We start from the raw sequence: 16,361 nt of genomic DNA, 5'->3' as shown, positions 1-16,361 counted from the left end.
CCTCCCCCGCCACACACATAGTCAGTTAGAATTGCAATAAAGTGTTTTTAAAATACTGAGTTTACTAGAAAAATAAGTCCAGAACTTATGCTCTGCTTTAAGCATTTCTATTGATGGGAGTTTTGCTGTATAAACTCCCATTGAACTGAGCTATCTAGCCTAAGAAATGTTTCTATAGTAGAGTTCATTCATATTTTGTTTGAAACCTATTAGTGCCTGCCTGTCAAAATTCCTACTGGACACAATAACTTTCAGTATTAGTATGTCGAATCTATGGGACCCAAACAGGGAGAATATGACAAGATTCGAGAAGAGATTTTTGAAATCAGGTACAGAATGTTTAGTGTAAATGTTTCAAGTTTGGAACAGGATATTAAGAATTGCAAATAATTTATCTGATCTACTGTGAGAGGCATTTGTACATCAAGACGAACTATCAAGGACTGACGTTGGATGCTTAGATATATTTTCCCCATCAATAGATGCAAGAGGACAAACCTTGTCCTTTAACTGAAATGTGCTACTTGTCTAGGCAATTCCTGCACTTCTGTCTTCTTGTTAGAGGTAAGAGAAAACCCCTTGGTTTTGGGGAAATTGTGATGACCTTCATGTTTGAAGTAAGCGCCCCAACATAATCATAATTCAAGCATGCACTATCTATTACTAACACAAAGTGACTTGAGAATGGGAGAATAGGCCAAATTGTCTAGGGATCTGACTGTTCTCCTAAGCCTTGAAATATTTAATTTCTTTCATAATGTCAGGATATTCCAGAATTCCAAATAAGCTCTGTTCTCTCATTTCAGCATGGAAAAAATTATATAGTTGTATATATGTCTTATGACTACACAATTCCTCAAGAAGCAAATATAAGGCAAATCCTTTTGCCTCTCTGTATCGCACTGCCTTCAGGCCCAGAGTAGAGGGGCCTTGCCCTGAGCCTCATGATTTAGAACAGTGGTTCTCAACCAGGGGTGACTTTGCCCCTAGGGCAGCAATCCCTAACCTTTTTGGCACCAGGAACTGATTTTGTGGAAGAGAGTTTTTCCACGGACCAGGGTGGGATTGGGGGAAGGGTTGTGGTATGATCCAAGCACATTACATATTATTGTACATTTTATTTCTTTTATTATTACATTATAATATATAATATATTATGAAATCATTATACTACTCACCATAATGTAGAATCAGTGGGAGCCTTGAGCTTCTTTTCCTACAACTACATGGTCTTATTTGAGGGTGATGGGAGACAGTGACAGATCATCAGGCATTTGATTCCCATAGGAGCAGCAACCTAAACCCTCGCATGCACAGTTTTCAATAGGATCACAACTTCTGTTAGAATCTAACGTGGTTAATCAGCCAGGAGGTGAAGCTCAGGCAGTAATGCTCGTGATGGGGAGCAGCTGCAAACACAGATGAAGCTTTGCTGGCTTGCCTTGCACTCACCTCCTGCTGTGTGGCCTGGTTCTTAACAGGGGCCCTGGGGCTGGGGATCCCTGCCCTAGGGGACATTTGGAATGTCTGTAGACATTCTTTCAAAATTGGAAATCCAGGGTTGATGGGGTCGTACTAGCAGCTAGTGGATAGAAGCCAGGGATGTTACAAGACATCCTGCAGTGCCCGGGATAGCCCCACATAGCGAATAAATAACTGGTATTAATTATCAATAGCACCTAGGGTGAGAAACCCTCATTTAGAGGGACCCTCTGGCCCTCCTCCTCTACCCATGGCTCACCCCATGAGGTAAGGACTCTGTTGGCCAAGGCGTTATGCTCACATGGAGCCTCATCCCTTTTCTAGAGTGATGTTTTCAAAGTGTGGTCTCAGACCAGCATCATCATCATCACCTGTGATCTTGGTAGAGACAGATTTTGGATCCCATCTGAGACTAACTGAATCAGAAAATCTGGGGATAAGGCCAACAAATCTGTGTTGTAACAGGTCTTCCAGGTGATTCTGATGAATGCTAAAGTTTGAAACCCACTGTTCTAAGGAGTCTAAGAGTTCTGTATTTGAACCTAACAGATATGTTTGTCAAGAGAGGAGGAGAGAAATTTTCTTTGACAGCTTGATAACTGGATTTATAAAATCTAAATATGTAGACAAATGGCATTTGGGCCTCCATTTGTACTCTTGCTCTAGGTGCTGGATTAGATTATTGCTTAAATTTCCTTCTCCGTGTACGAATCCATGGATGCTATGGAAGCATTTTGAATCTGTATTCTCTGCACAGACTCAGTTAGGATATAGTGACTTTGATGCTTAATCAAATGCTTAAATTTTCTCTTTTGCTTTCTACACAGCAGGACTTCTTAATTTGTCTTTTGGTATAACGTTAAAAAAGGTTTTAATTAGTTAAGTCAAAGCAATCCCAATCATCAAACAAAATTTGAGCATCTCTTAAGTTCCAGACACCTTTTACATAATATGGTTTACATAGTTTTAAAAATTGAGAAATACAGGCGCACATATTCTTCATGTGCAGTATATTAGTATTATTATTTGAAAGGGAAGTTCATAATATTAATTAAAAATTCAAATTTTGATTCAATGATTTTATTTCTAGGAATTTATTCTAAAATCATACTTTTGCACGTAGGTGAAAGCGACTGTTTAGAATGTTTACTGCTGCTATTTTGTTATAGCTCCAAATAGGATAAACCTTACATGTGCAGAGACTGGTTAAATAAATGTATGAACATCCATTTATCAAACACTATGCAGCTATCAAAAGAACATGGTGTGCTGTTAATGGCAAAGAACCATGTAGTGGTCACAGTTTAAGAACTATACTCTGACATCAGACCATAGGGATCAAATTACCAGCTTTGCCATTGGCTTGTTGTGTGCCTTGGACATGTTATTTTCTCTACCTCAATTTGTTCATCTCCAAAATGGGAAATAATTATAAAGTCTACTTCACAGAGTTGTTGAGATGATTAAATGAAACAAGTTAGTCTTTTAGTGCTTATCATATGGAAAATAGTTAACACCTATTAGCTATTATGATGGAAAGACTTCGAAGAAAAGTCACTAAATGAAAATATCAAGACCACACCGAACAATGAGTGTAGACTAGCAAAAAAGGGATATATATATATATACATGAATTGTAGAAAAAGCTTGGCAAAGATACTCAAACACTATTTACAGTGATTGTTTCTATGCGTCTAAGATAGGAAGAAGAAAACTTGTTCATTTTATAGTTGATATGTTTTTCTATGTACAAGTATTACTTTTATAATTTTCAAACTTATTTAATAAAACCCATATATCCGATGAGGTTAATATCCAAAATACATAAGGAACTCAAAGAATTCAGTAGCAAAAAGTCAAATAACCTAACTGAAAAATGAACTAAGGATCTGAACAGATATTTCTAAAAGGAAGACGTAGAATGGCCAACAAGTATAAGAAAAGGTGCTCAGCATCACTAATCATCAGGGAAATGCAAACTAAAATCATAATGAATTATCACCTCATTTCTGTTAAAGTGGTTAGTTTCAAAAAGAGAAACCATATGAAAAGTGTTGGGGAGCTGTGGAGAAGGGGAAACCCTATATATTCTTTGTGGGAATGTTAATTGGTACAGCAACTATGAAAAACAGTATGGAGATTCCTCAAAAAATTTAAAATAGAACTATCATATGATCAATCAATCCCACTTATGGATATTTATCTAAAGTAAATGAAATTAATGTCTCAAAAAGACGCTCATATTAATTAAAGCACTCTTCATAATACCCAAGATAAGAAAACAACTTGTTTGTTGACGAATGGATGGATAAGAAAATGTGATGTCACGTTTTCTTTACACAATAGAATATATATTTCTTTATACAATAGAAATATGTGCAAATAATACACACATACCCCACCACATTTTCTTTGCACAATAGAACAGTATTCATTGTTCTTAAAAAAAGAAGGAAATTCTGCCATTTGAGACAACATGGATGAACCTGGAGGACATGTTATGTGAAATAAGCCAAGCAAAGAAAGACAGATACTGCATGATCTCATTTATATGTGGAATCCAAAAAAGTCAACTCAAAGAAAATGGGGAGATGGTCAAAGGGTACAAAGAGTCATTAATGTGGAATGGATAGATTCTGGGGATCTAATGACACAACATGGTGACTAGAGTTAACAATACTAAATTGTATTCTTGCAATTTGCTAAGATTCTTGGCCTTAGTGTTCTTAACACACACACACATGCACACACACGTAACTATGTGGTGATAGATATGTTAATTAGCTTGATTGTGGTAACCATTTCACAATATATACCTGTATCAAAACATTACATTACAGCCCTTAAATATGTACAATTTTTATTTGTCAAGTATGCCTCAATAAAGCTGGGGAAAAAAGAAAGGAAAATTGAAGCCATGCAGATGCTCAGATTCTGTACGATGGCAGAAATACAACCATACAAATTCACTGATTTTTTTAAATGGCCATAGGATGACATTTCTAGTGATGAAAGTTTATGTTTGTGCATGAGGAACATGCCAGTGTTCAAGAATTTCATGGAAAACTAATTTTCATAATGACAATACCTTGTTCTTGATGATCAATTTCTCATATTTTCCACTTGTAACAGAAATTCCAGATAAATTGTCTTTCTTCTTGGAAGCTAATGAATGAAACGCAGAAACATTCCAAGTACAATAGTCTGTGGAGTCCTTCTTTGTGGTAGCTAGGGGGCCTTGTGAGTTGAAAGGCTGGTGTTCTTTGCAATGATTTTTCTATCCAGCATCAGTGCACACCCTCTCCTAATTGCACGCCCCTTCAAGTCTCTTGTTGCCATATGAATACTTGATTTAACACAACTTGATTAAATAACAAAATCTAAAGTTTATCTTCCTTTGGCTTTGCCTGGATTTAGTAGGTCCATTGGTAGTCCAATTGCAGAAGGGAATTCTCAGGATGCAGGCTAAGAGGAGAAACACCAGGACAAGTATGTGTGGTCTCTGACTTTTATACTTTCCATCCCACTTTGCCTCTACATTCAGTACTTCTGGAACTGATGGAGATCCAGACTCATTTTGGCCAAGAAAAAAAAAAATTCTTATTTTTGTAATAGGTTTTTTGATATCTTCAATAATCTAAGTCAATTCAGGTTTCTAAATAAATTTATATCTTATGCCACTCTTCTTTATTGCAGCTAGGATGTATGACATTTGTTTTAAAATCAAATGTTTTTAATTCATTCATTGTGAAATACTCCTGTGGTTTTAATCTTTGGCTCTTATTCTATCATCACGTGCTCCCTTTAGAGGGTTCCTCCTTGCCTTTTTAAAGCATGAGTTTGGGGAAGTTTTTCTTCATTTTCTGTTATGTGATTACAATAGTTTAAAAATAATAATCAGATGAGACTGGGTGCTGTGGCTCATGCCTGTAATCCCAGCAATCTGAGAGACTAAGACAGGCAGACCACTTGAGGTGAGGAGTTTAAGGCCAGCCTGGACAACATGGTGAAACCCCATTTCTACTAAAAATATAAAAATTAGCTGAGTGTGATGGCATGTGCCTGTGGTCCCAGCTACTAGGGAGGCTGAGGTAGGAGAATCACTTGAACCTGGAGGCAGAGGTTGCAGTGAGCCGAGATTGCACCACTGTATTCCAGCCTCGGAAATAGAGCAAGACCCCATCTAAAAAACAAACAAACAAAAAACAAAAACGAAAAAACTAAGAAATATAGAAATATTAAAATTCTTACAATTTTTATACTGTCTAAATAGATGCTAAATGGCCATCTTTTTTGTTGTTTATTTTATTTTATGATAATGCTATATTGCAGAATTACAATGGACAAGAAAAAAGAGGAAAAAACCCAGCTAGATAAATTTTATTTTACTTTTGATCCCTGCCTAAAGTTATTCTTATATTTTACCTGTTGAAACTTTTATATCATACACATTATAATCCTAACACCTCATGAGGTTCAAACATATGTCAGCAGAGAGAATAACTAAAACAGGTCTAACAATTTTTAACAGTCCAAATTCTCCTCTTGAAATGTTGACATAACTTAATGTTCTTTTTGAAAGAGAATGAGTGTTAACTAATGATAATGCCTGTTCAAAGGTCATTGTACTTTGAATACTTATCCAGTATTTGCCTTGTATCAGAGAAACATCTGTGACCAAATTGATACAGGAACAGGAGAAAGACCAGCGGTGGCTGACATTACACTCCAACTGGGAGACGCTCAATGGGACCACTTTACATGAACTTCTAGTAAATGGGTAAGAACACTTTCATATGAGCTGTGTAGAGTCAGGTTATGGAGCAAGAGTTTATCATTGAGCCTTTCTTCCATTTTTTAACTTAAGATAATCCAAATTTGTCATATAAGTAAACAGTTTCCATAGAATGGCTGTTGCCTTTACATGTCAACATTGGTTGCTTTCGTTTCTTCTTTCTAGGCATAGGTTTTTTTTTTTTCTCTCATTTATTCATGATTATAGACACTATCAAGGTGAGAAGAGAGGAACTTGGGCTCTAATCTTGGATTTCTTTTAATATCTTATTCAAAATGAACCCTCATGTCTGCATTTCCTACAGATGCTACATAGAACTAGTTAACAGAGGGAACTGAAGTCATGATAACTAAGAAAACTTGGAAAGTTTATAAGAGAGAAACAGACACAAATGAAATGATAATCAAGTTGCCTTGAAAGTGCACTTAAGTTTCCCCTGAAAAATCATGGCATTTTAAACAGGGTGGCTTCCCTGGTCTATGGGTGGGATGTAAGAGGAAGAGAAATTGAGAAAATTTACATTTATTAGGTTCTTATTACATTATAGACACACAGGTAGGTAGTCTTATATTCACTAAGTCATTTAAACCTCATAATAGACTTGTGAACCATGGATGATTATCCGAGTTTTACAGCTGAGGAAACTAAAGTTTAGAATATTTAAATAACTTGCCCAAATCTCACAGCCCACAGGTGCTAAGTGATAGTGTCTAAACTCTAAATAAGTTTATCTGACTCCAAAGCTCATAAATGTTACTACCTCTTAAGAATTTTAAAGAGGAAAACTAAAAATGGACCATTTCCTCCTAAAAGGTCTTGACATTTTTCTTATAGAACACACTCTGCAGCCAAATTTCTGAATATTTGTTAACTGAAGTACTTCCTTTAAAACAATGGCCTGAATCTTTTAACAAAGTGATTTGTTTTCCCACACTTGGAATTCCAGAAAAAAACTTTTAGGGCAAGTAAATGAATAAATAACTCAGTCTAGATTGGGACTTGGTAAACTTTGTTTTAGTCCTGGTTTACTACTAGAAGTGTTATTTTATATAACCGCAGTTTCCAGTAAGAAGTCGGATAAATAGTTTTTGATGACTTTTCCGATTCCTAAGACTATGTGTTTTCAATCTAACAAATAAGAACTAATTATAAGTATTTATTTTTTTTTCCTTTGAGATGGAGTCTCGCTCTCTTGCCCAGGCTGGAGTGCAGTGGTGCAATCTCGGCTCACTGCAACCTCCCCCTCCTGGGTACAAGCGATTCTCCTGCCTCAGCCTCCTGAGTACTGGTACTACAGGCAAGCGCCACCAAACCCAGCTAGTTTTTGTATTTTTAGTAGAGATGGGGTTTCACCATGTTGGCCAGGATGGTCTCTATCTCCTGACTTCGTGATACGCCCGCCTTGGCCTTCCAAAGTGCTGGGTTTACAAGCGTGAGCCACCGTGCCCAGCCAAGTATTTCTTTTACACCAGGTTCAGTATTAGACTTTGAGGGAATATAGAACTGAATGATGGGAAACGAAGGTCCCGATCTCAGGGAACATACACTATGTGGGGCGAACAGAAAGATTACAAGTTAGTAAACGAAATGATTTCAGACCTTGGTAAGTGCTGCAAATAAATTTAGGGTAATGTAATAGAGATTAAGGAAGAGAGGATTTTAGACTGTAGGAGGGTAGAAAGCAAATGAGCTTTTCCTGTATTATATAATTTATTGTATGCAAATAATTACATGTGCCACTGCGTAAATTTAGCAAGAAATGAAAATACAGTAAAACTTTAGAGAGGAACATGGAAACTATATATTTAAAGTTCGATTTTTTTTTTTTTTTTTTTTTTGAGATGGAGCCTTGCTCTGTCACCCAGGCTGAAGTGCAGTGGTGCTATCTCAGCTCACTGCAGCCTTCACCTCCTGGGTTCAAGCAATTCTGCCTCAGCCTCCTGAGTAGCTCGGACTAAAGACGTGGGCCACCACACCTGGCTAATTTTTTTGTATTTTTAGTAGATATGGGATTTTACCATGTTGATCAGGCTAATCTCAAACTCCTGACTTTGCGATCCACCCCCCTCGGTCTCCCAAAGTGCTGGGATTACAGGTTTGAGCCACCATGCCTGGACAGATTTTTTTTTTTTTTTAATTTGAGAGATCTAGGATTCTAAGTACATCATAGTATTTTTGAAAGTCCCAATATGTTTTTTTTTATCCTTTTTCATTTATGTTGAGGTTGTAATGTAAATGTTTCATGGGTGGAGGAAAACTTGGTGATTAAAATTTGTACCCTAAACTGAATTATCTCATGCCATCACATTGAAAGATCCTTTAACAGGGACCATGTTTTGCATTAAAAATTGAACTTAGATTTTAGAAAATTCTTTTCCTGAACCCACAATTCTTGTAAGTTGTACCTACTAGTTCTGATGATGTCGTCTAAAGTTATATGAAATAAATTTAAGCTCCTTTTCCTCTTGTCAGCTTCTCATAAAACCAAAATTTAACCTTGAGAGTCTTAGTAAGACTCTTTTCCAGTCTAAATACTTCATTCCTTTATCTGTTCTTTAAACTTCTGAAGTCATATTTTTACTCATCTTGGACTATTTTTCAACTTATTTTGAGTGCATGCCACTTTGTATAAGCATAACAGTCTGACATGCTGCCTCCTCAACATTGATTCTAAAAAGCACTCCCATCTCCCCTTGAGAATTATAGTCTGAATTAACATTGTGGTGGCACCATCAACCAAAATGATTTGGGAAATTTTGTTAAAATAGTTTCTTTTCCCACATATGTGAAATTACATTATGATGACATTAAATGAACTAAAAAATGATGTGCATATTTTCCATATACTCCTGCCCTCAATGTGATTAGTATCTGACCACATTCCTGCCTTGAGAATTCCTGCACTAAGAGGAATTATTACTCAGAGAATGTGATTTCCAATGGTAACAGTTGGACCTGTCTTGTTTTTCACTGGGAAAGTGTTTGAAGTGAACAGTAAATATGTAACTTACCGTTATACCATTTTATATTTCCAAATCCAGGCAGCCCTGTCAGAGCAGAAGTAAAATTTCTCTTCTGTGTACTAAACAAGGTGAGAGAATTAGAGATGTGGCAATGGGATATGAACTTAATTGAACTGGATTGACTCGGGGGAAGAGTGATTGCTTGTATATGACAGCAAATAGCTAAGCATTTAGCAAGGTTTGGCATCAAATCACAAACTGTGTCTTCTGCTCCTTGGTAGACTGTGGGCGCCGACCGGCTGCCCGAATGAACAAGAGGATCCTTGGGGGTCGGACGAGTCGCCCTGGAAGGTGGCCATGGCAGTGTTCTCTGCAGAGTGAACCCAGTGGACATATCTGTGGCTGTGTCCTCATTGCCAAGAAGTGGGTTCTGACAGTCGCTCACTGCTTCGAGGGGTAAGCTGCCCCTTTCCTTTTTTCCTTTGCCTGGATTTGATCACTTTGTCACTTGGGAATTCTCAGTGGCATATGTAACTCCATGAAGCCATATTAAGATGAAAGCCACAGCTAATCTACTTGCCAGGCCTTTATCTTCCTAAAGTTTTCTATCCTTGGTGTTGCCATCTAATATATGGGCTGCCCATTTGTTGGAAATGGATGCATATTGCCTCTGATTTTTGTCCTAAGGAGGGAGAGAGAGAGAAAGAAGTTTAGAAGATTGACCCCCTGCTACTATCAGTCTCTTTTCTAGACCTCTTAAATACATCACATATATAATAACTTAAACAGAAGTGATTTATTTGGTTACTGCAATGAGGTTTGGATGCAGAAACAACTGGTGAGTAGTTTGGGAAGCAGAGTTAAAGGTATAATGTGTGTAACCTGTGTGCTATTCAGAGTGCGTGTGTGTGTGTGTTTGTGTGTATATAGATAGAGAGAGGTTATGTTATGCCATTTTATGTTTCCAAATCTAGGCAGGCTTGTCATAGCAGAGTAAGTTCTCTCTTCTGTGTGCTAAACAAGGTGAGAGAATTAGAGGTGTGGCAATGAGCTACGAACTTAATTGAACTGGATTAGCTCAGGGGAAGAATGATCCCTTGAGCCCATCCAAACCAAATCAAATGAAAACACAAACAAAACAATGATGACAAACAAAGGTTTGTTTTGACATGATTGGCTCATGTGATTCTGGCGGCTTGGTGAGTCCAAACCCTGATGAGGTAGGTGGCAGGCAGGAAGATCAGGCAAGAATTGCAGTTCAATCTGCTGGCAGAATTCCTTCTTGCTGGAAAGGTCAGTCTTTGTTCTATTAAGATTTTCATCTGAATGGGTAAGGCCCATCCACATTGTTGAGTGTCATCTGCTTTACTCAAAGTCCGCTGATAAAAACATTAATCTCATCCAAAAACACACCTTGACAGCAACATCTAGAATAGTGTTTGGTCAACTATTTGGGCACTGTGGCCCAGCCAAATTGAGACATAAAGTTAACCATCACAACATGCCTAAAGAGAGCAGAAGAATAAAACTAAGGAAAACCTACCCCAAACCGACCAACATCACCGCAGAATCTCTTCCAGCTATCCAAAGCTATGTAATTTAGTAGCAAAAAAATCAAAACAAACAAAATGAAAACTAAACACAAACAAAACAATGACAACAAACAAAAACTCAGACATTTGTTGTGCTCACTGAAGATATAGAGGTGAGACATTCAGACAAAGTGTAGTTGGCATAACTTGTCTCTACTCTGTGATTTTTGGGGCCTCAGCTGGAAGATTCCAAGGCTAGGGAGAGGCTGGAACCATCTGAAGTCTGATAGTAGACAGTGCTTGTTGGCTAGGGCCTCTGTTCCTCTCCATCTGAGACTCACTTCATGGTGGCTGGCATCCTCCAAAGCAAGCTTCCCAAAAAGGAAGCCAGGAGGAAGCTGTATTACCTTTTTTGACTCAGCATCCAAAGCCACATAACATGGCTTCTCCTACATGGCTGCCCAGAGCCATCAGTCACAGGCGCCATCTGATTCAAGGGGAAGAAACAGAGGCCTCCTACATCAAAGGACTTGAGGACAGGTTTTGAAAACCACCATACTACCCATTTTATTGTATTTATTTTTAATAATTTTACTTTATTTAAATGAAGTAATATTAAATGGCAAAAGATTTGAGACAAAAATAATCCACAGGTCTGTTACTAAATTAAATGGACTATTTTCATTTGATCTGATTAGTTTCTAGGAAAAAAATACAATTTCATTTTCACCTATTTGCCTATTATTATTTTGTCTTAGCTTTGCCATTTATTGTGTGACCACTGGTCAATTAAATAACTCCTCTGGGTCACTGTTTTCTGTTATGTGAAATTAAGGAAATAATAATCCCTACCTCACAGATCTGGTGTGGGCATGAAGTGCAATAGTCTATGCAGAGTTTTAATGACTATGCCTGGTATCAACTAGTAAGACACCAAAAGGCAAACTTTTCTTTTAAAAAAACTATCACTAAAATCATGCATTCTACATTTTCCCTTAGCATATGGCATGAGTATTTTTGCATTTTGCTAGCACTATTGTCTCATCCCACACTCATTCTACTTTAATTCCCGATCATCCTTAAGGTAACCTCTGTTAGTGCATTATGAATATTCTCTCACAGCTATAAACACATATATTTTTCACAAGGCATCATTGTTTACTTTTGCAATTCGGAATAACACTCTATAATTTTGTTTGTAAGCTGCTTTTCTCATGTAACAATATATCATGGACATCTCTCCAGGTCAAACGATGTAGCTCTAACTCATTGTTTTTTAAAAGCCAAATAATATTATATCTATAGATTTACTACAACTTTCACAATTATTCCCCAGTTGATGGACATTTGGTTTAGTTCTAGTTTGCTACCATTTGAACAATACTAGCCTTTTTAAAGAAAGCTACTCACCTATCGGCACTGTTGTTTCTAGAGGACACAGTCCCAGCACATACCTGTAGTTTCATAGGGAGGCTACGGAGATGGATACATGTTTTGTTCTCTAAGGGGCTAATGTAGTGAGAAGACAGAAATTTAAATAAGTAATTAGAATACAGTGTGATAGTGATGATAAAATGGGAACGTGTTTATCCAGTTATTTGATTGCTATTTTTGGAGAAATAAAACATTAAAAAAAATCAAACCAACACCTTCTCTTGAGAGTTTTTAATGTGTAAAATCCAAAATTATTAGAAAAGCCTGCATAGTGTGTCAAAAAACACACTGGAATGTTATTGCTTTAGAAGGGGCCAGATGTCTCCAGATGTCCTTTCCAGATCTAATTTGTAACTCCATGATAAGAAGAAGGTTATACTAGCAAGAGTATATTCATCAAGAGATGATTACCTAGATGAATCCAACACTTTTTTCAGGGAACAGCACTCTTTATGTGCTAGTTCATCCAGGTTCATACCCCACTTTTGTTATTTCCATATGTGGTATCCAAGTTTCCTCTTTCACTGGCAGAGGAAAGAGTAAAGTTCAGGAGAAACCTTGCCATAGAGAAGAAATATGTGTTTATAATTAAGGACATGTACATTATATCAAAGGCCTTGGTGAAACTTCATGGAACACAAAATTTAACAAAACTGTTGAGAGAGGCCTGGCCTATCCATAAGAAGTTAGAAAATGCCCTACTTCAAACGAGCCTTTGCTTGAACGTGTGCTAATAACCCTGAATCTATTTTATAACATCTCCAGTGGTGCGGCAAACTTTTGGGAACTTCTAATTGTAAGCCATACTCCCTGCTGGAGCCATCAATTACAGCAATTAATGGGATTTACTTTATATCCTGATCCCATCCTTTGGCAAGGGCTGGAGTGACCCATTGGTGGGTCTCCTCAGCCTGTCTCTTTTAATTATATTTATGGGAAAAAGACAAGTTCATTTTGCTCTTCTATGAAGAGGTAGTTAAAAATCCCAAATGACAATTAAAAAACGTGAGATAGTTGACCAGATCAAGGCCCATCTGTCCTAGTAACAATTCCTTTCAAAAGTTCTAAGGAAGAAAGGCTTTGACTTTCGTGGGATAATTTAGCAAACAATTTTCCTGCTTTCTTCCACTTCTGAAAGACTTATGAATGAACTTCCTAGGCTGGCACACTACTAGTAATGGTCAGAAACATCTGATTCCTCGCCAGGAAATCCACATGAAAAACTGTCTTCCTACTGTATGACCACAACCCATACTCCTGCCGCTCCATCACCCATGTCTTGATTCCCTCCACATCAGCTGTTCAATCAGTAAGATTTTTGGTTGGTGGCTGCACTGTCTCCCCTAGTATCTGAGTCCAAAGAATCTCCTTCTCACCTCCTTTCTTTCCCTCAACTTAATCTGGTTCCCTGGGCTCATTACTTCAGTCCTTTCACCAGGACCTTGGAGTCTTCCTAGATCTTTCCAACACACTGCGCAGACCTCCAAAGTGAAGACCACGTTTTCTTTTTTCTTTTAAGTCAGAGTTTTTGTTTTGTTTTGCTTTTGTTTTTGTTTTTTTTGAGACGGAGTTTTGCTCTTGTTACCCAGATTGGCGTGAAATGGTGCAACCTTGGCTCACTGCAACCTCTGCCTCCTAGGTTCAAGCCATTCTCCTGCCTCAGCCTCCCAAGCAGCTGGGATTAGAAGCATCCGCCACCATGCCCAGTTAATTTTGTATTTTTAGTAGGGACAGGGTTTCACCATGTTGGTCAGGTTGGTCTAGAACTCCTGACATCAAGTAATCCATCTGCCTTGGCCTCCCAAAGTGCAGGGATTACAAGCATGAGCCACCTTGCCCAGCCCACGTTTTCTAGTCCTATATCCATGCTCTTCAGAACTGAGGAAGAACATTACTGAAGAATGCAGATTACTGCCATGCCTGACTTTCAACATCAGTTGGACTCTTAATATTACTCAATAATCTTTCCACCTAATTTTAAACAGCTGCCTCTCCTATTTCCCACAGAACAAAATCTTTGTTCTTGCTTGCCCGCCTGCCCTGATCTGGCAGTCTTTTAATATGCTGTGAAAAGGAAGTGAGAAGTTTCGTCTTTTTATTACTGAGCCCATGCTGTAAACTTCTGCCTACTTCTTTATCTTCTAGGAGTGTATCAACTATGCAAGTCATTCACAGTTTAATTTTCTGTTCCATCTACTCTAAGGATTTAGCCTATTCCCATCAGAAGTAATGTCACTACAAGAAAAAGTCTGCATTTTAGATCCTTATCTCCCATGGGGTGCCGTTTCTCAGCATCACTGGGGAGTAAGCAAATATGGCTTTAAAAATCCCTAGGTGACTCTGCTATTACCTCATACTCCCCACTGCCCTGCCCCTTATGGAAGTGTTTTCTGTCACTCTCCCCTTTCCACTGGAAATGTCTGGGTCTATGATGTAACTAGCAGTTGATCTAACGTGCAATCCCATTGTTTTGGGGGCTTCCAGAAACTTGGAGCTCTCTCATTTTAAATTGTTGGAGTTACTTGCCTGTGTCTTTCAGTCTTGTCACTCCCTAGTCATGTATGTTGCATCTGCACCTGAACACATGACCAATGTTGGAGAATATCATATACTTATCTGCTAACTGAGGTCACATCAAACATATGATCATGAATCCCACATAAGCATCTAACACAGTAAGACACTTTCAATATACTTCCACAGTAAAGTCACTTTTTTACTCTGTCAATAGACAACTACTTGACAGCTTATTCTCTCTCTCCAAATCTTTGTCATCTGTTACTAATCTCACCTCATACTTTATTAATATAATAGATGCCATCATATCTTTCACCATGTCTCACCCCCAATTCCAACAAATCACCTGCATCTTTGGCTACATTAACTATTTTCCCTTGAGTATGGTAGAAGACATGTCTTTGCTCTTATTTTAAAACAAGCACATCCCTTTTTATCTTTTCAAAGATTTTTCTCCTAAAGTCATCACTTCCATTTTACATCATTAATTTATCTTTTTTTTTGCTGGATCACTCCCCTCAGCAACCATGCCATGCCTTAATATCACAAACTTGAATCCCACCCTCTTGAATTCATGTCCCTCTTCATCTGTTGCTCTATTCTGGCCACTATTCACAGAAAAAACTCCTAAAAGAGTTTCCTACAGTTACTGTCTACACCTCTCTGTGTCCCACATTCTCTTCAGCCCACTCTGGTTGAGTTCTTATCAAGATCCTTACAGAAGTGACACTTATTAAAATCTCTAATGACTTTCATCTTGCCAAATCCGATGGTGTATTTTCAGTTTTGAACCCACTAGAACCCTCTCCAGTATTTTATCACTACATCCTTCTTGAAATACTTTCACTTTTCTTCTAAAATAATAAAAACTCTTTGATTTCTTCATATGTCAGTGACCTTACTCTTCTTTTTCTCTTTTTTCATCTCCTCCTTTTTTAGGCTACTGAATGCTTTAGTTCCCCAGGACCCAATTCTTGGCTTTCTTGTATGTCTACACTCACTAATCTCATCACATGGTTTATATACTAGTTCTGATTTGAACAAATACTTTGTTCATATTTGAAAAATATGAATATGAAGTATTATGTGAGTATTAATATGACTATCATATGAGAATATCAAAAAAATCAAATATTTGTTTATAACTTTCAAATTTATATCTCCAGCTCAGCCCAGATTTCCACCCAATCACTACCACTCACCAACTTCACATGAATATTTTTAATTGTGAAGATAAAATGTCCATTTGAATGTGTAATAAACATCTTACTTTACATAAGCCAAACAAATCTATTGATTTCTCACTTCTCCCACTGAGCAAATAATTGTTACTTCACAAACTTCACCCATCTGAGTAAAAGGCATCTTCTGTTGGTTTGCTAATATGCCAAACCTAGGAGTCATCCTTAATTCTTCTCACATTGACTTTATCGGTAAGTCCTGTAGGATCTTCTTCCAAAAAAGTGGAACCCTCCAGCGGGAGGCATCATGCTGCCTGACCTCAAACTATACTACAAGGCTGTAGTAATCAAAACAGCATGGTACTGGTACCAAAACAGAGATATAGACCCATGGAGCACAACAGAGACCTCAGAAGTAACGCCACATATCCACAACTATCTGATCTTTGACAAACCT

The 16,361-nt window shown here is 37.6% G+C and overlaps 1 protein-coding gene across 7 annotated transcripts in view; it reads left to right on the top strand.

Moving 5' to 3' along the window:
- CORIN (corin, serine peptidase) overlaps positions 1-16,361 on the top strand; it is a 289,036-nt gene that overhangs the window by 218,334 nt on the left and 54,341 nt on the right. For 6 of the 7 annotated variants that reach the window (XM_064366854.1, XM_064366846.1, XM_012441078.3 and 3 more), the window contains 3 exons: positions 6,146-6,262; positions 9,319-9,368; positions 9,522-9,696. In XM_064366854.1, the coding sequence (XP_064222924.1) occupies positions 6,146-6,262; positions 9,319-9,368; positions 9,522-9,696 (342 nt within the window). The remainder of the gene's footprint in view (positions 1-6,145; positions 6,263-9,318; positions 9,369-9,521; positions 9,697-16,361) is intronic. The other variant, XR_010338930.1, reaches the window with a different exon arrangement.

The sequence above is a fragment of the Aotus nancymaae genome, unplaced genomic scaffold (genome assembly GCF_030222135.1).
Source record: "Aotus nancymaae isolate 86718 unplaced genomic scaffold, 86718_ANA_hifiasm-v0.15.2.pri h1tg000006l, whole genome shotgun sequence".
Classification (NCBI taxonomy): domain Eukaryota; kingdom Metazoa; phylum Chordata; class Mammalia; order Primates; family Aotidae; genus Aotus; species Aotus nancymaae.
Note: the sequence above shows the minus strand (reverse complement) of the source record. Positions and strands in the feature narration are given on the sequence as shown.